The sequence below is a fragment of the Coloeus monedula genome, assembly GCF_965178545.1.
Source record: "Coloeus monedula genome assembly, chromosome: 16".
Lineage (NCBI taxonomy): Eukaryota > Metazoa > Chordata > Aves > Passeriformes > Corvidae > Coloeus > Coloeus monedula.
In genome coordinates this window covers 4,970,760-4,994,058 of record NC_138796.1, presented here as the reverse complement: position 1 = coordinate 4,994,058, position 23,299 = coordinate 4,970,760, and the positions used below count along the sequence as shown (strand labels likewise).

The 23,299-nt window shown below is 44.2% G+C and overlaps 3 protein-coding genes across 3 annotated transcripts in view; 2 read left to right on the top strand and 1 right to left on the bottom strand.

Annotated features, from left to right (window-relative positions):
* Window positions 1–3,209: 3,209 nt before the first annotated feature.
* Window positions 3,210–7,384, bottom strand: NUDT1 (nudix hydrolase 1; the record flags this gene model as incomplete). Its single annotated transcript, XM_082292013.1, has 3 exons — window positions 3,210–3,604; window positions 3,819–3,964; window positions 7,233–7,384. 3 exons carry the CDS (start codon window positions 7,382–7,384, stop codon window positions 3,432–3,434), a joined length of 471 nt encoding a protein of 156 aa, XP_082148139.1. The 3' UTR covers window positions 3,210–3,431.
* Window positions 7,385–8,100: 716 nt separating this feature from the next.
* MRM2 (mitochondrial rRNA methyltransferase 2) lies at window positions 8,101–10,438 on the top strand. The gene is made up of 3 exons (XM_082291978.1): window positions 8,101–8,148; window positions 8,843–9,114; window positions 9,820–10,438. The coding sequence occupies exons 1-3, from the start codon at window positions 8,111–8,113 to the stop codon at window positions 10,242–10,244; spliced, it is 735 nt and encodes a 244-aa protein (XP_082148104.1). The 5' UTR covers window positions 8,101–8,110; the 3' UTR covers window positions 10,245–10,438.
* Window positions 10,439–11,311: 873 nt separating this feature from the next.
* The window catches only part of MAD1L1 (mitotic arrest deficient 1 like 1), a 348,417-nt gene continuing 336,429 nt past the window's right edge, over window positions 11,312–23,299 (top strand). Inside the window, exons 1-9 of the mRNA XM_082292272.1 lie at window positions 11,312–11,348; window positions 12,483–12,636; window positions 13,903–14,043; window positions 15,787–15,966; window positions 17,219–17,343; window positions 18,016–18,097; window positions 19,235–19,365; window positions 20,519–20,633; window positions 21,167–21,228. Coding sequence (XP_082148398.1) covers window positions 12,487–12,636; window positions 13,903–14,043; window positions 15,787–15,966; window positions 17,219–17,343; window positions 18,016–18,097; window positions 19,235–19,365; window positions 20,519–20,633; window positions 21,167–21,228 — 986 coding nt within the window. The 5' untranslated portion in view covers window positions 11,312–11,348; window positions 12,483–12,486. The remainder of the gene's footprint in view (window positions 11,349–12,482; window positions 12,637–13,902; window positions 14,044–15,786; window positions 15,967–17,218; window positions 17,344–18,015; window positions 18,098–19,234; window positions 19,366–20,518; window positions 20,634–21,166; window positions 21,229–23,299) is intronic.

The following is a 23,299-nucleotide window of genomic DNA, read 5'->3' as shown; positions in this document are numbered from 1 at the left end:
CCAACCTGCACAGAATGCATTAAGAGCTTTTTCCAGCAATTCAAATGTTAACTCACTTTCCTCCTGCACATGGGCCTTGTCCAGTGAGACAGATGAACTGCAAATGGCTGTGACAGATTTGATTCTCTCCGGGAGATTTCCTGAGTGATGCAGAAGAAATTCTGCTTGCAAAACAAACTGTCAGGGGAGGAAAATGTTTCTACAGTCCAGTTACAAAAAAGGTATCATCTCAAGCATGGCACAACAGGTTTTTCTGCTTGACCTTGTCTTGATGAGGAAGATGGTTTGTGGTTCAAGTGTGGAAAGTGTGTTACCAGACTTTTCCATGCTCTTCACTCCTGGCATTATCAGAAGGTGCTGGCTGGTTATGGCTGGCTCAGTCTCAGCACCCATCCTCCCTCATTTATCTTTGTTTGCCTGATGTGGTGAACAGTGAAATTGAGAAAATACTGTACGTTTTGGGGCAAGATCTGATAATTTATGATGGGTCTCATATGTAATTTGTTTGACTGGGCAATGTTCTATGGGAGCAGTTGCAAATGACTAGCCTGAATGGAACTTTGTGCTTCTCACTTTTAGAAAAAAATTACAATTTTGAACTTGATTTAAAATTGAAAAACAACCCCCGAAAAAGTGAAATCAAAATAACATTAGGGCTTTAGACTAACTCCTCTTTCCTGTTCTCCTTCAAGCACAAATTCTACAGTCCAAGTGCAGAGACTGTAACAATGATAGACACACCACAGGACCTATAAAGAAACTGGAATTACATTTGAGAAACACCCATTCCTCCATTGTCAGCCCTTGTGTCCTTGAGGAGAGTTTTGGAGGTGGGCTTTTCTTGTTTTGCATTTACTCTGTTCACCAAGTATTTGAGAACTGAGGCCCAGTATTCTCAAAGCTGATCCAGCTGCTGGCACTTTCAGAGTTCATTTCATACTGGACTGTCAAGCTTCTGTCTCATTCCTAGACACATGTAGACACTATTTCATACAACCCTTAGTTTGCAAACCTTTCTTCTGGGGGACTGGTCAGTGTGCAAATAGCACTGGTTTTTTACCTCAATGTGTGAGGGATTTCCTTACTGTCTTTGTTATGTTCAGTTTATGGATCTGCCAGACTTAGAGGGCAGCATCAAGCACACCTTCCTTCCTCCAGAGTGAAGCAGCAGGGACTCCAAGGATCCATCAAGCTGACTTCAGCTGTCTGTCTGTCCTAGCCAAGGTGGGGAAAACACTTGTAGTTACCTCCGTGCTCTTGCCTTCTGCAGTAAACGCTAACCAAACCAGACTAATTGAGGAGTGTGTGCTGCCTACCTGAGATCTGATGCTCCTGTAAGATGTAGTGCCAAAATGTTAATGTGCTTTTGTGAACGGAAGCTCTTCTGTGTGTGCTTGAGTTGGGGAACTTTCATGTGTTCAAAGGAGTGATGGTAGAAAAGCCTTCAGTGTCAGAGCGGTCCTGGAGGTACCAGGGTAGTCAACACCTGAGACCCTGAAGGCTGGCTGCCTGAAAATTGTTCTCTGGAAAGGGCTCTATGTTTTCTCACTCCTGAGGGCTTCTCCACTTTGAGCTGTGAAGTGGGAATATCCAAGCTTTTTGTCAGTATCACGTGTTGAAAGGCTCAAAACTCTATTTACAATACCTTAAATCTTTGATCCTTCTTTCGCTCTCCTTCCATCTTCCTGGCAAATTGCTCCTCTTAAGTTGTAACATGTTCAATAGTGCCTTGCTGCATTCCAGTGCTTTTAACTCTCCTTTGACCATGCAAGGGTGTAATTCCTGGAATTTGTAACAGGCTAATTTACACTCTTCAGTTTGTGCTGTTTACTAAAAAACAAAGATCACCAGCTGGGGACAGAACTTAAACTGTGCCAGTCTCACAGCAACAGGAGCAGTAACATCCCAGCTCTTTGACGTGAGCTAAAAATCAGGGCTGGGGGAAAGCATCTTCCTGAAAAGACTCACCTGACTGCAGACAGGGGATAACAGAGAAGTGCAAGCCTGAGCCACGCTTGTTCTTTTCCTACCCAAACTCCTGGAGGAACAGAAGGTAATTCTGTGTGATTGTCACGTGCTGTCTCTCACATAGCAATTTACAGTTTCCACCGTGAAATAAACCAAGGTATTTAACAGGTATTGGCTGCCAGTCATTCCCTTTCCTACCATGCAGTAAGGTCCTACACTCTGTAAAAGCTGCCTGTCCTTTTGTGCTTATTCTGTTTGCTCCAAGCCATTCTCTCTGTTAGAGCAGCCAGGAACCCTCACTGCCAGGTCAGAAGCAGAGGTGGGTATCAAAACCTCTGTAAATAACTCAAGTGTGCAGCACAAAAGGAAAAGTAAGGTTTTAAGGTATTAATTCATCCTCCTAAGTCTGAGCTGTGGCTTGCTGAGCAGATGAAGAAGGACGTTTTTGAGTGGTATAAATTTTTCAAAACTGCTGGAGGGAGACAAGAAACAAACATAGTTCAGAGGGTGTGAATTTTGCCTGCCTGGAATATCCTGTATCTTTGCTTTGCTCAAATAGCCTTATGTATGAAGCACTTTATCCAAATGCAGGAATTAAAGAACTATTACTACAGCTGGTAGACTGGAAATGTTTACAGATCCTACATGACATTCCAAGATTCTATCTGTAAGTGTTATATGTCTGTAAAAGTGTTTGAAAAAAAGAAAAAAAAAAAAAAAAAAACTTGTGTAAGAAGTTACATATGTGATGTGTTATTTCTGGCATGGTTGGATTAAACTTTGCTGCCCACCACGGTGAGCTGGGCTGACATCAGTGCTGAGCAGTCACCTGCTCCTGCCCTGGGACAGAGCGTGCAGCCCTAGGGGATGGTGCTTTGCAACAGGGACTTGCTGAAAGTTGAATTTGTTCAGCATATTTTTACCTGAAATGCTCAAATAATTTGACTTCACAGCAGGAGCTGCAACAGTGAAAGCTGGGCTGAGACAGGGCTGTACATCTACCTCTGACTTGTGTTTCCTTAATTCCCGTAACCTCACACTGCGTTCAGCTGGGGAATCCTGAAGGAATCTCTGGTCTGAACTTTTGAAAAGACTTTTACAGCACCATTACAACAGAACAACACATGCTTTACTGAAAAAATATTTTTAATAATAACAATAATAAAAAAATTTCCACCCATGAAGGAAAAGCTTAAGCCACTAAAAAGGGTTAACGCTTAAATTTTTAATAGTTGCAATCACATAACCACTCAAGCCTACCACAGCCAGGGACTTCACAGCATGGAAAATCTTGTTACTTTTATTTCTGCTTTAAGAAACCCCCTTAATTTCCTTACTTCCCACTGACCTGGAAAATACGTCTCCTTTCCTGGAGAGCTGAGCAAGGAGACCCTCATAAGTCATACTCAGGGTGCTGTAGCCCAATGTGGGCAGTAGCACATGGGCTGAATGCTTCTGCTTTCTTAAACTTCCTCCACTTCTTTCAGGCTGTGCTCCAGGATGGTGTCTTGTCCCTGGAACTTAAAATAGCCACGAAACAACTTTCTCTGAAGCACCAGGGGAAACCAATAGCTGTCATCTGGCCACATGTGATGGAATGGCACCTCGTCCAGCTGAAACCACTGGGGCCGCATTTCTGGTGGCAGAAAACAAAAGAACTTTGCACGTGGGACTTCCTCATGGATTTTTGCTGCCTACACTGTAATATTGGTCAACAAGCAGCTTCCCCCTACAGCCCAGCTGCCTTCCTTCTGGGAGGCATTTTAGCATGAATAGTTCTCCATTTCATAAGAGCAATGCTGTCTCAGAAGAGCATGTACATCCTTCTTTCCCCCCCACCAGCCACTTACCCTCACTTTCTGTTGGCTCTCCATGAAAGTGATCTGCCCGGAAAATGTGAACATCCATGAGCTCAGAGTTGCCTACAAATTCAAATGTGATCTGCCCCATCTTCTGCAAGGTGTCCACAGTCAGTCCACTCTCCTCCAAGAGCTCCCTGCACAAGAAAAAGACTTCTTTCCATGAAAGTGAGCAGTGGGAGAACAAAAATGCAGTCATTAGCTTTACTCACACATTCAAAACCCTTCCAGCACACCAAAGGTGAAAGCTGCACCTGTACAACAAAGCAGGGTTCTGACCTGCACCAAGCCACGAGTCTACTACACCAAAGGGGAGCCAGGTCAGATGGGATTGTGTGTTATTTCAGGTTCCTGAGCCTGGTAGGAAAACAGTCTAGGTTGGAAAGGGAAGATTCAGGAAAACTGATAATTTAGTATAATTTACAGTCCTTGCACTATGCAGATCTTTTCTGAGGTGAGCGAGAAGTGGGTATATGAAGCAATATTACTGTAGCTAGGTGTGGCTTCAGAACTCCAAGATACACTTCATTTAGACAGGAAAAAGGCTTTGCCAACTTCAAGCTAAATCTTACAATTGTGGGGAAGCAGGTAATGAACACCAGAAAGAACATCTACACTTGCTACACAATCAGCTACTTCTGAGGCAAACTGAGGCTTACTTAAATTACACACTCCATAACACCACTTGGACACAGAACGTTGAGAATTCCGGTTCCCATTCAAATGCAGCGTAAAAAACACAAAGCAATTGTGCAAACTTTGCCTTTCCGCTCCTTGGAAGTACATTGAGCATAACAAGAGGCCAGAAGGCAAGACTTTTAAGAGCACTTGGAGAGCTGTGCCAGCTCTTTTCCACACACCACCACGCACAGCTACTTGAAGCACATTCATTATTACCTTTCTTTGTGCTCCATGCTCAGGGCTTTTTTTATTTTACCTCCCTCTAACAGAAGCAGCACAGCTTGAAGTCAGTCATGGTTTTTGTAATGTACAAAAATAAGGAATACTCTGAAACTTCTTTAGTTAAAGTTAATAATTAATGAAGTTGCCTATTTGGCAGTAACAACAATTTTAAAGTGTAATGGAAATGATTTTAAGGCTCCAGCTTTCTTTGGCATTGATTTCATGGATCCCATCTTTCAAAATATTAATTCAACTTAATATCTTGGCTAATTTTATTTTCTGAGAAGCTCTCTATGTCTAAAATAGAGGCAGTTTTCCAGCAATGACTCTAAAAGCTTCCTTTTACAGGCACTGATAATTGAACAACAAAGCACAACACTGCTACAGTTCACCAGGCAATTTATCCATCAGCTGCTTGGCTCTGTGTGTAGCAAGTGGAAACATTACAGGTGGCAAATTAGAAAGAACTCATTCACTAAATGCTCCCCTTACAAGATGTGCCACTGAGGAGCTGCCCAGGTGCTCGTGGGAATGTGCTGTACCCAGCAGAGGATGGAAACCTTACTGGTACAGGGAACTTTTGTTCATGTTTTGGCTTAATATTTAACTACCTGTGCTGAGAGGACACTTCACACCTGCTGCCTCTGCCAACCCAGCTGAGACAGAGCGATGTGGAACCACAGCCTCGTACCTCAGCTCCCAGGGCAGAGCAGAGGTGGTACAAGGAAAGTTTGATTTGGACTGTGTGATGCTTCCTGCAGGAGAGCTGTGCCCTGGGGCAGCACTGCACCAGCGGTGCTCCAGCCAGAAAGGTGGCCAGTATGTCCAGCTGGTCCTGGCTCTGGGGACAGCTTCCTGCCCTGCAGGAACTGGTTGTGTCATTCTGGAGTAAACTGCAGGTGAAGGGATGGGGACAGTCCCCAGCAGCACATTGCTTTGGGATTGATGAAAATTTTAGCACTTGATGTCTTGTGTGAACAGAAGTTCTGGTGTCAAACTCGGGGCCAGCACAGGTGAACACACACCCAGGAAATCCAATGCTACATGAAACCATTAGATTTACCCCACAGTCAGTGGCAGTGTAAGCCTAGCAAGTGTTAAGTGACAAAACTTAAGTCCCTCCCTCCACTCAGAGATGACAAATTACACGAAAAGCCATGATGAAGTGTCGGGTACATTAAGGCCATGTGCTGCTGGGAGCACACTGTAGGTACAAAAATGCTGCTAGCGAGGATTTTCTTGCTATTTTCTAAGTCCGTGAGAGACTTTTCTCTCTCACAGAAGAGGTAGCAGGGAATGTAAACAACCAAACACCTGCAGCCTTGAAAAGTCTTGTTTATGGTATAGTAGAAAAATATTTTGACAATGGATCTTTTAGGATTTTAGCCAATCACCCCCAAGGGGTGGCTGGTCCTTTGTCCAATTAGACTATGAAGAAAAAAGTCTATAAAAGAGTTTGTAAAATAATTAAATGAATAAATCTTGCTGCACAATTCCTGCCTGCTGGATCTCTCTCCTCCTCCTCCCTATGGCTGCGGGACACGGTGATAGGGCCTAGGGCATAGGGCTGGGGTAATAGCACACCTGCACAGAAACCCTTCTGTCCCTGGGCCCAGCTCACCACAGAGCCCGGGTGGTTGTGCTGGCACAGCTGTGGAGGCTGTTGAGGGCAGAGGCTGTTGGGTACCAGCTGAGCACACCATCATCGATCTTCCTGCAGGTGCAAGGGCAGTTTTGGGCACGTATCAGAAACCGAGGAGATGGCAAAGTGTGGCTTTGTATCAGCAACACTCATGTAAAGAACAAGGTACCTAATTTTTAGAGGAGTTTAGCAATTTAGCTGTGATCTGCTACTTTGTTTTAATGACCAGACAGATGAAAGAGCTACAAGAAATCGGTACCAAAGGTTTCAAAAATTACACTGTGCCTTTTTACTGATGAAATTCAATTCCCCGACTCAGCATTAGCACTTAAAAATGTCACCATACAATCAAATAATAAATTTCTACAGGGCTTTTTATAAGGGCCCCCTAAGAATTCCTGCTATTTTGTGGCTATGTTTTCATGCAGTACTAAAAATGCTACTGGAAGGTGGCATCTGTTCAACAGCTTCAAAATTTAAACAATAAGCAATTTGGCTTATTATTTAAATTAGCTGTAACTCTGCTACATAGCCAAAATTAAACCCTGCACCTCTCTGAAGAGTGCAAGAACCTCCACCCACCACTCACAGACTCAGTTTAGATCAGAGTCCGGGAGACGGGAGGGAGGACACAGGAAGTTCCAGTTGCTCACAGATTGGATGGCAGTTAAAGATGCATGTACATGTGCATGATCCCTCATCACCTGTGGAGCAGGTGGCTCCTGACTGCAGTGGTGGGTAACACGCGGGTGTCACTGACCAGATGACCGTGGTACCTCCACCTGCAGCCCACTGCCGATGGTCCAACACCTTCACCCGTGCCCCCATACCTGTCCCCGGGGTGCCGGCCCATCCCTCACCTGCGGGCAGCTTCCTCGATGCTCTCCCCGGGCTGCACCTTCCCCCCGAAGCCGTTCCACAGCCCGGCGCCGAACCCGCGCTTCTTCATGCCCAGGAGGACACGGGACGGCTGCACCACCAGGACGAGGGTGAAGAGTCTGGACGTGTACATGGCTCCTGGGTGAGGGACGAGGCGGGCACCCCGGCACCCCTCAGAGGAGACCCGGGGGGTGCACAGAGCCCCTCACCCCCGAAGCACCCAGCACCCCTCTCCAATGCCCGGACCCTAAAGCCTCGGTCCCCCAGTGCCTCTCCCAATACCTACTTCTCTAACGCTCCCACTGATCATTGCTTTCCTGCTACTTCAGCACTCCCCTCCCAAAGTTTGATCCCCACTTCCCAAATCTTTGTTCCCCCCAAAACCCCCTCCCCGAATCCTGACCACCCTTAACACCCTCTCCCAGAATCCCTGACTCCCAGCACCTCTTCCTCAAATCTTTCATCCCCTCCGCAAATCCTTGCCCCGCCCAGATTCTTCGACCACCCTCAACACCTCCTCCCCGAATCTTCGAGCACCCAGAACCCCCTCCCCAAACCTCTTATCCCCTCTCCCCAAATCCTTGTTCCTCCTAAACTCCCTCCCTAAATCCCTTATCGCCCTCAGCATCCCCTCCCCGAATCTTTTGACTCCCAGCGCCCCTTCCCCAAAAATGCGATGCCCATCCCAAATCCCTGACCCCCCTGCGCCCCTGTCGCTGTCCCCGCGCTCCTCAGCCCCACACTCACGGCTCTCTCGGTGCTCCCCTCAGCCGCGGCCCGTCCCGGCTCTTCCCGCGCCGCCGCCGCCCCGCCCGCGGCCGCCGTGAGGGGAGGCGTGGCGGGGCGGGCTGAGGCGGCCATGGCGGGCTCGGGGCGAGCTGCCATTGTCGGGGGCAGGTGCGTGGCGGGGCTGCTGAGACGATCGCGGCGCCCACCCGGGGGATGGGAGGGTGTCGTTAGTGCCGGTGCCTGGAGTTTCCTTCGGGAATGGGTTAATGTGCGTTTGGGGTTTGCGGTTGCTGGAAATGCCGTGCGGCCGTTGTGCCCGGGCAGGGGCCGTGGCTGTTTGGTTGCTCTGCTTGGAGCCTGCAGGAGCTCGGGCATCTCCCCGTTCCTCCGAGGGGCTTATGGAGGCCGCCAGCCCCGCTGAGGCAGCACAGGGCCGTACTGGGATCACTCTGCCATGTCGTGTCCTTAAAACACCAGAGCAGAAGCTGGAGTGGGGTCTCTTTTCCCCCTTAGCTCAGGCTGACACGTGAGGCCTCATCCAAAACCTGACGCTTCTATTGTGGTTGGACCTGATAAGTAAAGGTGCCCAAAATCTCAAATTTGGAGGCTTCTCTTTGGAATCAGAATGGTTTGGGCTGGAAGGGACCTCTGGAGACCATCTAGCCCAACCTCCCTGCCAAGGCAGGATCACTTGGAGCAGGTGTCAGAGGAACGTGTCCAGCTATGTTTCGAATGTCTCCAGCCAGGGAGACTCCACACCCTCCCCGGGCTGCCTGTAGTGGCTGGAACTAATTATTATAGAGACTTTTGAAATACAGAGTGGTTATGTACTAACTGGTTGACTCGCCTCTCTTCCCGGCAGCTGTTGGCATTGGATGAACAGATGCCTGCACACCACGGTGAGGTTTCTGAGGAAAACTGGGACTGAGCAGAGGTGGTTGGAGCGGCACTTGAAGGATCCCTTTGTCAAGGCGTCGAAGCAGCAGCATTACCGTTGCCGAAGTGCCTTCAAGTTGCTGGAAATTGATAACAAGCTCTGTGTTCTTCGTCCAGGACTTTCTGTTCTCGACTGTGGAGCAGCACCTGGTGCTTGGAGCCAGGTTGCTGTAGAGAGGGTCAATGCTTTAGGTACTGGTAAGTGCAGTTTTTTGGCAGGCAAGATGGGGATGATACTGCTCGTGAAGTGTGTAAGAGATCTGTGAAATACTATGGAATCTAAATACTATGAAATCTAGGAAATAGTATGATGGTAACAGTATGGGGAGAGAACATGGGTACTGGCAAGTGCCAGAGTCACTGATAAAAACATTAAGGGGTGAGCCTAGTAAATCTTATGGTCTGGAGAAATTGTGTTTATGAAATAAAACATACCATGTGGTGCTACTGTTCTGATTAGCTGTTGTGGGGAAGATCCCTTCATCTACTGCTGAAAAAGGTGTGACCTCCAGCAATTACCTTGGCTAATCTGGAATATTATTTCCCTTCTTGAAAAGTGGAAGCAACCACTGTGCATGGTTTATGTGGGTGAAGCCATTAATATTTACAAGATAAGGTGCTATAATCTGCACCATTGCTCAGGATTTCTGGACTGTCAGCCTTGAAAGAGCAGCAGAAAACCAAGAAAAATCCCCCTTGCTTATCCAGACTAGCTGAGTTTTCATGTCTTGAACGGATGAGCTTATGGCCAACCCTCCACGCAGATGCACCCAGCAAACTGCCAGGGGACGAGAAGGCAGCTGTGGCAGGTGATGGGTTTTGTTTATTGACTGGCACAGAGCTCATGCAGGTGCAGGTTTTTGCAGCCACCCTGAGTGTTCCCTGTGTCATTCATCCTTGCAGATCCTGCTGTCCCCACCGGCTTCGTGCTTGGCGTTGACCTCCTGCGGATTTCTCCTCTGGAAGGAGCGGTTTTCCTGTCGGAGACTGACATCGCAGACCCCAGCGCACTGAGGACGATCCAGAGCCTGCTTCCCTTAGGGAAGGCAGATGTCATCCTGAGTGACATGGCACCCAACGCGACAGGCATTAAAGAACTGGATCATCAGAAGCTGATCAGTCTGTGTTTAGGCCTTCTGAATATATGCCAAAGCATTTTAAAGCCGAAAGGAACGATGCTCTGTAAATTCTGGGATGGATCTGAGGCCCGTCTTCTGCAAAACAGACTGAAGGGACAGTTCTGGGATGTGAGAACTATAAAGCCTCAGGCCAGCCGGAAGGACTCTGCGGAATCTTATTACTTGGCAAGGCTGTACAGGGGGAAATGAAAGTCAAGAACTGCAGATTCTCAGACATTGATTGGAAATCTGAATTTAGTGGGTGTTTAAAGAAAAATCCCACCGTTAAGACCCTGGGAAAATTTGCTACTCTTCTTGAAGTCCATCAGGCTTTTCAAATACCTGTTGACAAAATGGTTGGGAATGGAGAGGAATAATCTAAAAGGCAACCACTGGGGCTGGAGTAGTGGAAATGAAAATAAAATGCTGGTTATATGTGTTTTTAATGTGTGCTTGAAAATTGTTGCACTGTTAATGCTGTCATACATGAGACTGACCATGAAGGTGATTGTCAGAATGTGAGGGAACAGCAAGGGGAGTTTGAGCCAATTCCGTGCCTTTTAGAAGCTGGCGCAATTTATTAGCACATGTAAAAATAGAAGGTGTTTCTGTGCACGTCAGGATGTGCATCCTCATGTGGGATGTGTAGCAGAGCCATGTGAGAGGCACGGCTGACTCGGGAGCGTTCAGCCCCGTGGCTCTGCTGCCTTTCCTACAGACACAGGTTATATTTAGGAATTGCTGCTTCCTGGTGCTCATAAATCCACTCAGTGGCAGCGGCACTGGGTCATCGCCATGCACATCTTCTCCCCAGTGTCTTCAGTCATGTTTTAGGTGTGACCAGTGGTATTTCTCATATTTCAGGTGAAAAGACAAGATGTTCCTGAAATCCAGCTAGGGAGAATGACTGAATTGCCGGAAATCTGTTTGCACAAATAAATTCAGTCGCTGCCTTATCTGAAAGTCACAACTTTTACATGAAATAGCACTTCTATCAGGCTGACTGTGGCATGAATAATACGAGAGGCTGTTTGTAAGACTCCCAGGCCTGTCTCGTCATAAACAGCTAATTTGGGGCGGCTTACAGATTCCTGCCGGAGCAGGAGGCCGTTTTTGGGGGGCAGGCCGAGCTGAGCCGGGAGCACCGTAGCGCCTTGTCGGGACATTACGGTAGCGCGCGGAGTGCTGCGCTCGTAATCCCGTCGTTACGGGTTGGCGGCGCCTCCGTTCTCGCGAGAGGCGGGCGCGGAGTTCCCGCGAGATCCCGTGGCCGGGGCGAGGAGGGAGATCCAAGCGGGGCGCGCGCCGTGGCGGGTGAGCGGGCGAGGGAGGGAAGAGGGATGAGGGAAGAGGCAAGAGGCAAGGGGGAAGGACGAAGGACGAAGGACGAAGGACGAGGGGAGAGGGAGGGCGGCAGGGCTGCGGCCGCGCCTGTCGCACACCGGTCTCCCCCCGGGGGAATCGTGCGGGTGAACCCCGCGGTGCCGGAGCTGCCCCGTGCCCGCCGCGGCCGCTGTCGGTGTTCGCTGCCCGGCGAGGGTGCCCTGAGGGAGCCTTGGCCGCGGGGTTTTCCGAACCGGGTCACACAGCTGCGTGTCGTCTTAGTTGTTAGTAGGTTTGAGAGCGGGCTTGTTGGAGCTACCTGTTGGCAGGTGCAGTGGGTACTCCAGTGCTCAGTTTGTGTTTTGGCAGATCTGTTGCTTCTGCGCTGCTCCTCCTCGTGCTGTAAATCCAAACAGTAGCTGCTGTGTAACCCCGAGAATGCAGGAGCCCGAAGATAGCCCCAAGTCTCTGTCTGTGGTGCAAACCATGTAGATGTTGTGGCTGCCTTTCCTGGTCCTGAACCTTTATTGGTGTTTCTGGGGATTTATGGAGTGTGCAGTCACTGGAGGGACTCACTTAAGGCTTCCTGAAATCTCCTGGGAAACTTTGCAGGCTTTTCTGAGCTCCAGGCTTGATTTATCTTTGGCCTTTTAGTTAATACCCTTCTGAATTTGAAGGAAGAGTTGCAAAAACTTTAATATGAATAATGAGATGCAGTTTCACTTATACAAGTGATCAGTGGACTTGGGAGGACTTCTTGCTGGAAACTAGAGTGCAAAGTGCTTCTGGGAAACCAGAAATAAGTTGTGTAGCAGGAAGGATTTGCTGCTGCTGTGGAGTTACTTGTGCTGCCATCAGCTTCAAAAGTTGGAGGGGAGAACAATGAGTTTGGTTTGGTCAAAGAAGAAAAGGCTGCCTTGCATCTTTTTCTCATTTCAGAGACTCACGACTTCAGCCTGGGTGGGGTCATGTTTTCTGTGGATCCCAGCAGTGATTTGCAGATTGATTTTACCCTGTAAACTGGGAGATCTTGTGTTCAGTGTTTCCTTAGGGCAGTGATGGATCCCTCTTTAGCAGAGCAGCTTGCTCTGAATGTTTTGCTGATAATTTTCTGTCCATTTCCAGAGCCATGGAGGACTTGGAAAATAATACCACTGTCTTCTCCACCCTGAGATCCCTCAACAACTTCATTTCACAGCGTATGGAGGGGGTATCTGGGCTGGCTACACCAGGATCATCTCAAAGCTCCTTACAGATGCAGTACCAGCAGAGGATGCAGGTGAGGAGTCCTCATCTTGGTGATTCCTGGAGTATCACTTCAGTGTGATCGTGTGCTCCTTTGGATTCCAGGAGTTGAGAATTTCAGTTGCATCTGACCATTGTTTCTGAAATTGACGTTCTGAAATTGACACAAACTCAATAAAGGAAGCCTGCTGTCAACATTCCAGAATCTTTTCCAGAATGTATTTAATTTTTTTTTTTCTGTGTCAAACAGATGTATTTCTGTTTTGTAAAAGTTTAAGAAAGGTCCTTTGAATTTATTCCCCGCTAGTTATATCTGTGAACCAGCTCAGGAAATTAAATCATAAGTTGTTTTCATGTTGCTGAACAAAGGAGCTTTATATCTTAACATTTTTCTAGTAAGACACTTTGTTACCTTTTTTCAGGATTTGGAGGCTTCTTTGCCTGGATTGTGCTGTGGCTTTGATATGCAAACCAGCTGTGCTTTCTTATCCACTTCTGTTTTATCCACCTGGGTTATTTACTTTTTTTTCCTGTTGCTTCAGTCTCATAAATCGTAAAGTAAATTGACATCTTAGATCCCAGGGACTGTTTATTAGGCTGGAATGAAGTTTCTCTATTCTGTATCTTAATATAATTTCTATTTCAGCCTCTAGGTACAAAATAAGCCTTTTTTTTTTAATAATCTACTTTGCATTTGGAATGTTGACAAAAATTTAAGCATCTTCTGTCTGTGCTACATCTCTGGTGGCAGCAATAGTCGGAGGAGGCTCTCTCTGGTTAAATTTCCATTAACTGCATGTTGGATGTACATCACCAGGACCTGAGGAATTCTGTTAGTATTGTCTGTTCTCTCAGATAATTTGAATGAAAAAATGAAGTGTGATGCTGTACAGGTTGTAGAAAAACGTGTTATTTTGCTCAGCAGTTACATTTTATTGGGAGCATGATCTGTGCTTCTTGGCTAGCTGCTCTTTTATGAGGCTTGGGGAGTTCATAATTAACTTCTTAGATAGAGAAGTAGATTTTGTCAGACTACGTCTAGAGACTGATCAAGAAATTTCAACTTAAGAACCTGGAATTACTATCTTTCTAATTCACCTTGGTTTGATGTGGGTTTCTGAGCATGTCGTTGAACTCTTGGTTTCCCCATCTGCAGCTGGTGTGAGAAGTACCACAAATTTGGTGATAGTTTGTAAAATGGCAGGTTAATGTCAGCTGAGCAGTACAGGGTGGGAGGCATGATGGTATTGCTGTGCTGTTAATGGTGTGCAATGTCCTTTTTCACACATGAACTGGCCAGCTGGAAGAACAAGCTGGGCAGATCCACTCCAAATCCCAGCTGCTGCAGGTGGAACGGGAGAAGATGCAGATGGAGCTGAGCCACAAACGAGCTCGCATCGAGCTGGAGAAGGCAGCTAATACCAGTGCCAGGAACTATGAGGTGAGTGGGATGTCTGCACATGGCTTGGCATCATTGGCCTAAGCCAGAACACATGGAGAGCATTTACAGTGGTGTTTTTGTTTGGTTCAGGGATGTGCTCTCCACTTCTCATGTGCTGTGCTTTGGTTTGCAGTGGACTGTCTCAGAATGTGTATGGTTACTCTTTTTTGGAGTGAAACTAAACTGAAAGGTGTGCTCCAGGAGCAAGCCTGGTGTTCTCCAGTTGCTAATGGACACTGTCTTCAGCGCAGGACTTCATTGAATCTGGAATACATTTACTGTGTTTGCATTTATTGCAGGTGTGGGTGTCAAGTTGCCAGCACCAACAGGTCTGCAGAACTGCTCTGTACTGCACTAACCCTCTCTGTGCACTGCACTAACCTGCTAATGCACACTGGAGTGGGAACGTGAAGCCTCGTTAGGTTGACAGACTGATGATCTGATCACTGGGCTCTGTTAGTTTAGCACTGAAATTGTCATGGGTAGCAATAACAAAAGGGATTTGTCATTTGTTTCTCCCAGAAGTATTTAGTTATTTTTCTCCTATAAGAGTTTAAACTTCTGCTGGCACAATTGCAAGCATTTAGTTTGTGTGATTGTAATTAATTGGAATGGCAGCAGTGCCAGCCATGCGGTGTCACGCAAGAGAGCCTGCACTGATAAAACAGTGAGCCTCACTCAGGGACTAACAGCTTTTATTGGGTTCTGCTCTTCTGCCCACATATGTTTGCTTAATGATGTTATTGAAATAAGCTGTAGATCAGTGTCTTTTGTAGCATAATAAAAGTCTTGTATGTGTGTGATTATCGAAAAAGAAATCTGTAAAAAGTAATAAGTATGTTTTGTTGTATTTTGTGAGGATGCTGGGTGACAGATTTAGTGTGTGGTTGTGAAATAGGGAGTCAGTGACTAAATTCCTCCTTCCTCTGAAGTCAGGTGATGTGGGATTAAGCCAGGAAGAGTTCAAACTGGAATGTAGCTGAGTCAGTCACAGAAACTCTTGAAATACTGGTACAAAAAAAGGGAGCAACATTAATCCAGCACTGTGGTAATTACCCTGCTCAGATTCTGTGTTTTTCCAAGTCATGCAGATAAAGGTTTTAGGAACCTCACATTGCTTTGCATAATCCTTGCTTGCTATGCAAATCCATGTCTCGAGTTGCTTTGATTAGCAAAGCAATTTACTATGCATTTTTTCAATAAGTATTAATCAATTTGTGGTAGGAATAAACTGAAATGGTATATGAAAGGTTGTCAGACTGCAAAAGTATTTATTGTATTAGTTGATAATATTTTCTTTTAAATGGCCTCATTTCCAGAAGTTGCAGAGGGAAGTTTGTCTTATTAACCCAACTGTTGAGATCTGAGTTTCTGAAAGTGAATTTGCTGTGCATGGGTCAGCTTTACATTGGAGATGGAATGTTTTCATCTTTGATCTGCTGGAGAGTGTGCAGTGGAGTCTGTGAAGTCTGTATTCTTATAGTCATGTCTTAGTGTAAGAGATTTGGGAGATTTGGTCTCTTAATTTTCCAGCTCCATTTCCCTGGGTAATTCCATTGAGTTGCTGCTCATCAGATTTTTGTCCTTGCTAGGTTAAAGCTGTGGTCTGAGTAACTTTGCTTCGTGATGAAGCAATTACCATTGGTGACCGTGGTAATGAGGGATGAAGATAGAAGAAGGAAAAAGGCTTCACCTTTCTGCTGCTTTCTTCTTATGTCTCTTTGTGTTTTTTCCCTTGGCAAGCGAGAGGCTGACCGTAACCAGGAGCTGCTCACACGCATAAAGCAGTACCAGGAAAGGGAAACGGAGGCTGAAAATAAACTGAAAGAACAAATGGAAATGAACAAATCTTACAAGAAGAGCATGGAGACAATGAGTGAAAAGCTGCAAGAGAAGGAGAGCAAATTAGCCGAAGCTAATGAAGTAAGAACAGAGTAATTTTTAACCCATCTATAGCTTCAGGTGACTTTGCAGTTCTTATGACTTGAAAATGCCCTTTTTGATTAAAAAAGCCCTCAAACAAAATAACTGGAACACCATGTTCATCACCTGGAAATGAATAAACCCTGGTGGTGTGTGTCTTTTCTGTCAAAGTGTAGAGCCAAACCAAGCTGAGACACAAGTGAGCAGGTCAGAAGGAGAAGAGATTTTTTTAGACAAGCTGATATGGAGAAGGAGAAAAAAAGTGTGAGGCAACATAGAGCATCTGGGTTCAGAAGTGTGAAGAAACCGACAGTGATGGAGGAGATAATATGGGAAAGTGTTCATGGAAGTAGGGAGGACAGTAGAGTGGATGAGACCAGCGTTAGGAACAAAGTGTGTCTTCCTGAACTGTCTTAAATGCCAGTGCATTCTACTGCAGAATGAATGCTTGGGTAACAGTTTCAGTTTATTTGGATGCCCAGACCTAATGAGGGTTGCTTCTCAACCCTCAGTCTTCTCAGATATCATTATAGTTAAGTTCAGCTATTTAATTTGTAACTTTTCTGTTTAATTTGGTTTCCCGCACCAGTTGTGGATCAGCAACCACTAAGTGCTTAAGCCCTGCTCCTGCCTAGGTGTTACTGGAAATGTAGCTATGTGATAAAGCAGTTAATCAGATTTAATGTTCCAATTATCAGTGATTAAAACCAGGGAGACAGTGATGGTACATAAGAGAAACTAAACCCACCCAAAAGATGTGTGCTGCAGTTCTGTATCTGTGTTCTTTTATTTCCATTTCCATCAGTATCAAGATGAGAACCCTACCTGTCTCTCTGTCTAGAAGACACCCTACATCTGTAATGTTTTGAGATATTTCTCTTTTTTCTCTGTTACAGGGAGCTGAGTAATAGCTATTGGAAACAAACCTGTGAGCTTTTCTTTAGAGCTAAAATATTTAGAAAAAGAATCATCTAACTTTAAAGTTTGATATTTTTCATTCCAGTTTGAGGTCACCCATTTAAGAGATAATGTAAATGACAATTTGGATTGCAAATGAAAGTGAAAAATTATTTTCTCTTGCCTTTGTTTGAGGTAGGTTTGCAGGTCTGATGGTTTGCAAGAGTATGGGATTGTTTCTAAGAGTGTGTTAGTACTTTTTAGTTGGAAATTATTTCTATCACCATCCGTAATATCCAGCTTGAAGAGTCACAGCCTTGTGTGTTTATGCTTTTTTTTTTCCCCATTAATTCAGACAATCACTGTATTAAAAGGGAAAATATCAGAGCTGCAATGGAATATAATGAACCAAGAGATGCAGATGACAAGCCAAGACTCTCAGAAGCAGGAACTGATGGAGCATCTGGATGCTGAAAAAAAGTAAGCAAGGGATGAATGACTGTAGGGAGAAAAAGGCAAACAGAACTTCAGTCTTGTGCAGCTGTCATCACTCAGAAAACTTTAAGCAGCGTTTGATTTCTGCTCTTCAAAGGGGTTCTTTGATCTGGGTGTGCAGGTTGTAACTGTTGTTTGAAACCAACTCTGAGGTGCAACTTTAATTGTACCTTGAGGAAAATACCCCACAAACTTGAGCTTTAAATCTCAGTGTTGTTTCTTGTTCCTGTTGGAGAGTTAACAGAAGGCATGTGGGTGGGAAAGGCTGATCTGAACTTTATGGGCTGAACAGAACAAAAATATCAAACCTTAAATCATAGTGGAGGGGTAATTGAAAGTTATGAGTATGCTTTTCCTTGCTTGCTAACTTCAACTCTTCAATTTCAAAGTTGTGAAGTTTTGTTTACTCTGTATATTTGTTGTTTTCAGAGTTAAAGTGGCTTGATTTTTGTATTTTTCTCGACCTACATCTTTTTATTAAAATGAAGGGATATTTTTGTCTTTAAATTCGAGGGAGATGATACGACTGTGAAACTGAAAGGGAATGTTATGTAAGACTAACATTATTAGTGCTGTTTGACTCTGTCAGGAACTTCTGGTTGTTTCTGGTACCCGATTTCTGGGTGCTCAAGTGCCTCTTGTGTCTTCATCTAACAGGAAATGGCAGGAGGCAAGTCAGCAAATCCAGACACTGCAAGCAAGCCAGTCCTTACTGGCAGAATATGAACAGAAGATTAAGGTAAGAAACTTTGTGACCTTTGTAAAGCTTTAGACTTTAATTCCTTCAGTGGAAGAACAGAATGCTGCTTTTTAAAAAATTGGCTGTTGCAGAAGTGAAAGGTTAGTTTGTCATATAAGTACCTGAGTTGGTTGCTAGCAAGAGTTGAGCTTGGGTGGACCAGGCTATCTACAATTAGCTGTAACATGACACTTTGCCTTTGGTGTATCAATTGATTGAAAACAAACCATGCTTCCTCTATAGAAAGGTGATTTATATCCTTATGCAGTGCTCTGGAGGAATGCTCTTTTTGGTCTTGTGCCACAGCACAAATCTGCTCTGCAAAAGGCTGCTTCTAGAGTGATCTTGTTTCAAATGGTATGTGATGAGCCCAGCAGCTACAGTTATTTCCTGCTTCCCAGAAAATCCTTCCTCTGCAGTTGTGTTGAGGAAGTGCAATTACTTGTAAAGCTTTCAAAACCACACTAACTTAAATGTGAGTATAGAGATGCTTCATGTTCTTCCAAATGAGCATATAGGCTGGTGGGAGTGTATGTTTTTTCTTTGTCTTGTCTTCCTGGCAGAGGTAGACGGGGAGAGTTTGGTTTGAGCAGTGCTGACAGTGGCATTGCCTTGCTGTAAAACCAGCCTGAGTGCCAGCAAGAGGAGACTTTCTCCGTTGAAATGAAAGGATGGAAAACAGGATATGTCTACAACACAGCCCTAAATAATTTGGTTTTTTAGTGGAAAAAAAACCCCAACATATACTATAATGTTAAAATGCAGATTTGTGTTTCTTTCTGTATCTAATGCTTGCAGGCCATTCAAATGCCTCTCTGCTCTTCATTGGTGGAGGGATAGAGGACAGGAAAATCACAGATTTGGTTCAGTTGATAGAAGAGATCATTTTAATGAGGAACTGAGGGGTTTTTGTTATGAACTTGGGGTAAGCAGGTGTAGAGAAGAGGCCAGCCCAGGTATGACAAGTGCAACAAGAGTCATCCCTGCTTTGAGCATGGATTGGACCACATGACCTCCTGAGTTCCCTTCCAACTTCATTCAAGTCCTTTATTTGAGCTTAAAAAGTACAGTGCAGAAATAGCTCTTACAAATTCCAACTTTCTCATTGCTGTCCTGTTCTCATCCCATGTTTTCCAGGATCTGGAGCAGAAGTTGTCCCAGCAGGAACATGATGCTATAATTGTCAAGAACATGAAGGCAGAACTGGCTCGTTTCCCAAAAATGGAGCGTGAATTGCGCCAGCTCAGGGAGGAAAACGTTTACTTCAGGTGAAAAAAGGGTCCACTTGTTGAGGGTTATTTTGTGTTCTTCTGTACCTGCTACAGCTGCACTATCTGCACTTTCACCTTCCTCTTTAGGGTTTCCACATGGGAAAGTTCAGAAGCAAGTTAAAGTATTACATATGAATTGAGTAGTGTTGAGGTGGTTACTAGATGGGAGGATGTGACAAGATCTGAGGAATCTTGAACACAAGAGCCTCAGAATGTGCATTGATTGTTCTGGGTGGTGATTCGGTTTGTTAGAAGAAAATTCAGTGTTTAAAGGTAGTGATAAACTCCATACAGCTTGGGGAAGTAATTTCCTGCAGGGAAAAGAGGCAGCTGAATGTTTCTTTAATAACTGGTTTTGCTTAGCTTTTGTTACCACTATTTTAAAGGCCTTTTGTTCCAGAATAGTGTTTAGAAAATGTTTTGTTTAAATTTCTGAAGCACTCTTATACAGCCCTTGGTAGAGTAGGCTTTCTGAATTTCCAAAGTGGCAATCAATTTGGAAAGTTAAATTCAATGTAATGTGAAAGAACTTGCCTTAAAGCTCTTTCTTTGTTGTTCTCTGTTGTTGTTTTTTTAAAAAAAAATTATTACAATGAGTCATCTTGCCAGACTTTTTTTTTCTAAAATTAAGTTATTTTCGTAGATTTTGGTCTTGTAATTATTTAATTATAATTTTAAATTGTTTATCTTGGAATTTTTTCTCATGCTTGTTTTTTGTGCACAGAAATATATGCAGAGATTAAAGGTCATTTGTTTTTGTACAGTTTTATCTCACCTTGTACACCTCTATTGAAGTAAAACCAAGTAGTGCTCCAAAGCCCGGGTCTGTACTGCTTGCTGTGTTCCAGCCAGACAGAACAGCAGAGTTTGGAGTCTTTTGTTACCCCTGTTTTGACAAATAGTAAAGCAGACACAAAGCTTCAGCTTGTTTGGGCATAATTAGGATGGTACTTAAAGTAGAAAAAAATAATTTCAATAAAACTGTATTTTTTTTTTTTTTTGTAGCAGTGGCTTTGCAGTGAAGGTTATAGAATCGAATCAGTTGAATGTTCAATGTCATGGTTCCTTTGGGATTCCTGTATATCTGGAAGTTTGTGAAGAGGAATTGAGTTGCATGAATTTTTAGTAATTGTCTGTCTCTTCACCCCAGGGAAATGAAAGAAAACAATGGTTTGCTTAAAGAGGAAGTGGAAGGTCTCCAAAGAAAACTGGAACGCTATGAGAAAGTCCAAGCACAGCTAGTGACTGTGGAATTGGAAAATGAGGTGAGGAGCTGGGAACATCTGGTGGATGAGCAGAACAGGAGTTTCCTTTATTGCCTGTCCTGGCTTTTAGGCTCTTCCTGTATTGTGCTACTTAAGATCTGATAGCTCTTTTCATTAATGGGCTCGAACCAGGCATTCCCAAACTGGAAAGTCAGCATGAGGGGAGTTATGGCAAGGAAGGTGTAAAAGGCAAAAGGATATCTACTGTTCAGCTGGAGATTGTGTGTAAAGAATAATCTCATCATAGTGTCTATTTTAGCCTTGATGTTTCTCTTTTACCTTTCTTTTGCTGGAAAGGCTTTTTTTGGCATCAAGCTCTGTCCAGACATGGTGGTGTCAAAGAGGTGTGTGGTAAAAACTTTGATACCCAGGGCTGGACAATGACAAACCAAAAGTGCTGGATAAGGTCAGGAAATCCACAGGAGGAGAAGGAATGACACTGACTTTGAATGGAAGATTATGAGAAAAACTCTGGAAAGTGAGCTGTTAGAACATTTGCCTGTGCCTAACTCTACTTTTAATCTTTACTGTAGAAGCTTCTGGGAAAATTGCAAAGCTGGGAGAAACTGGACCAGAGCACTGGATTAAATATCAGGTATGTGCTCACAGCTCTGGAGGGAAGTAAGACTTCTAAACCCCTTCCTCTAAATCTTCTGACTGATCTCTTAAGTGTGTTGGTCATGCTTTCTTGCTATCCCTTCTTCATGTGGAAACTCTTCTAGTACATTTTATTATATATGAGAAGAAAAGAAGATGCTTTAAAAAATGTGTAACTTTGGGAACTAACAAATGTTTTTCACCAAATCAGCTTGACCAGTGTCTCTAAAGCCAGGGTTCAGTTTTGAATTCTTGAAACTTCTTGTTTCAGCTTCTTGTGTATAGCTCCCTTTTTTTTTTTTTTTGGTTAGGGGTTCTGCTTGCTTAGTAAGTGAATTTCTAAGCATTTTAGATGTCCGGAGAAGAGAACGTGTGCTACTTGTGGCAAACTGTTGTAACATATTTCCTTTGAAATATGGACATCAAAACGAGCTTCTAGATCATGTTGTGACTTTCCTTCCCTAAAAGCAGCTGAAGAAATGTTATTTTAGTTACTTTGTCAAACCCACCCCCCAGTTGTGTTTTGTAACACCAGCTGGTCTGTGTGCTGGTATTTGACAGCTCCTCCTGACATCTGGAGCAGTGAACCAGATTTTTTAAGGCCCCTGTGTTTGTGGTATAAAAAGGAGCTGGAAATAGTGCAATTTCTGATCATTTTCTTCTGCTGCAGAAGGTGTTCTGTATATATGAATCTTTTGTGTGCCATGTTTTAACATTGCTTTATTTTCTCTAAATACGTACAATGTTATTACACTGAAAAGGAGATGGTTCTTCGTAAATTAACTGTTTGATATGAGCACTGATCACCTTTCACACTGGGTCAAAGCTGAAACATGTACTGCAGAACCTCATCTTGCCAGTTGTTTCTTCATTCCTTTCATTCCACATACCCAGCCACAGAGCTGTGTCTGCACACTGCTGGGATTGTTTGGAAGCAGGAATGTTTGGATATGTACATATGATTTGGAGACATCACTGTTTCATGTAAAAGATACTTGTGTTCCAACTTGGGGAAGCCCCCTTATTTTTCTCAGTGTTTTCTGTTTAATGAGGATAATGAACCTTTTCCAGAGGCATGCCAGTAGGTAGCATGCTTGAGGTTCTCTCCTGCATCTGTTGAGGATCCATGCATTTAGATGAGGATGGAATTATGCTAAGTCTTCTGTGGTAAGGTATGGACAGAAATTGTAGGAATCCTTTTTGCAAAACCTTTTGGAGTAAAAGCTTTCTACTTACCTCAAGCTGTTAAAGGTTTAACGAGGTAATTTCACAGTGGGAGAGAAATGGAACCAAGTGATTCTGCCTGTTGAAGTCTAATAACTCCTTCATTTAAAATCAGAATATTCACTGTGAAGTGCTAGTTTTGTGATTGGGCCATATTGTTTAGTGCTATTAATGGCACCTTCTCCTACAGAAAGGGAAATTGCTCTTGAGAAAGATCATCTTTTCATGCAATTGAGGCAAGTGGGACTGGATGATTTTCCCCTCCCCCTCCTCCCCCCCCATTGTTCTTTTTTTTTCTTGCTCAGACTTCTTACAGTATGAATTACATTAATTTTTGGTCAGGATGATGAAGATGATGAGAGATCATTGTCCTGGTTGGATCCTGGAGAATGCTGTTGGTGAAAGTTTGAGAAGAGTTAATTGCCCATCTCATAGCAGAAAAGAAACAGGAACAAGTTGGCTGATTGTCCCAAAGAGCCAGAGCAATGTTCTGTTTGCTAATAACTAGATAAGAAAGGGAAAAGGGAATAAATTAGGATTTCTCATCTTTTCTTATCAGGTTCTTCATTGCTACAGAGGATGTAAGGGAAGTGCATGCAGTATGTGGTATTTTAGGAGAGGATGATTTTTCATTTCCTCCAGCACTTCCACAGGGCTTGTTCAGTGTCTGCTCTCAGTGGTTTCTGTTCACTGATTGCCTGCTCCCAGCAGGCTTTTTGTCAGATTGGCTTATGATCAGCCCTTGCAGTGTAATTTTATGTAATAATACTTGGGAAGGAGGTGCAGCTTTCAGGAGTGTAGTGGTAATCCTACTGTTTTTAGTACTGTTCTCTTTTTGGTGACAA

Excerpts from the sequence above, each read along its gene's own strand:
- MRM2 (XM_082291978.1), top strand. The coding sequence starts at position 8,111 with ATGGCGGGCTCGGGGCGAGCTGCCATTGTCGGGGGCAG. Across the intron at positions 8,149-8,842 it reads GCTGCCATTGTCGGGGGCAG|CTGTTGGCATTGGATGAACA; the intron begins GTGCGTGGCGGG and ends TCTTCCCGGCAG. Across the intron at positions 9,115-9,819 it reads GGTCAATGCTTTAGGTACTG|ATCCTGCTGTCCCCACCGGC; the intron begins GTAAGTGCAGTT and ends TCATCCTTGCAG.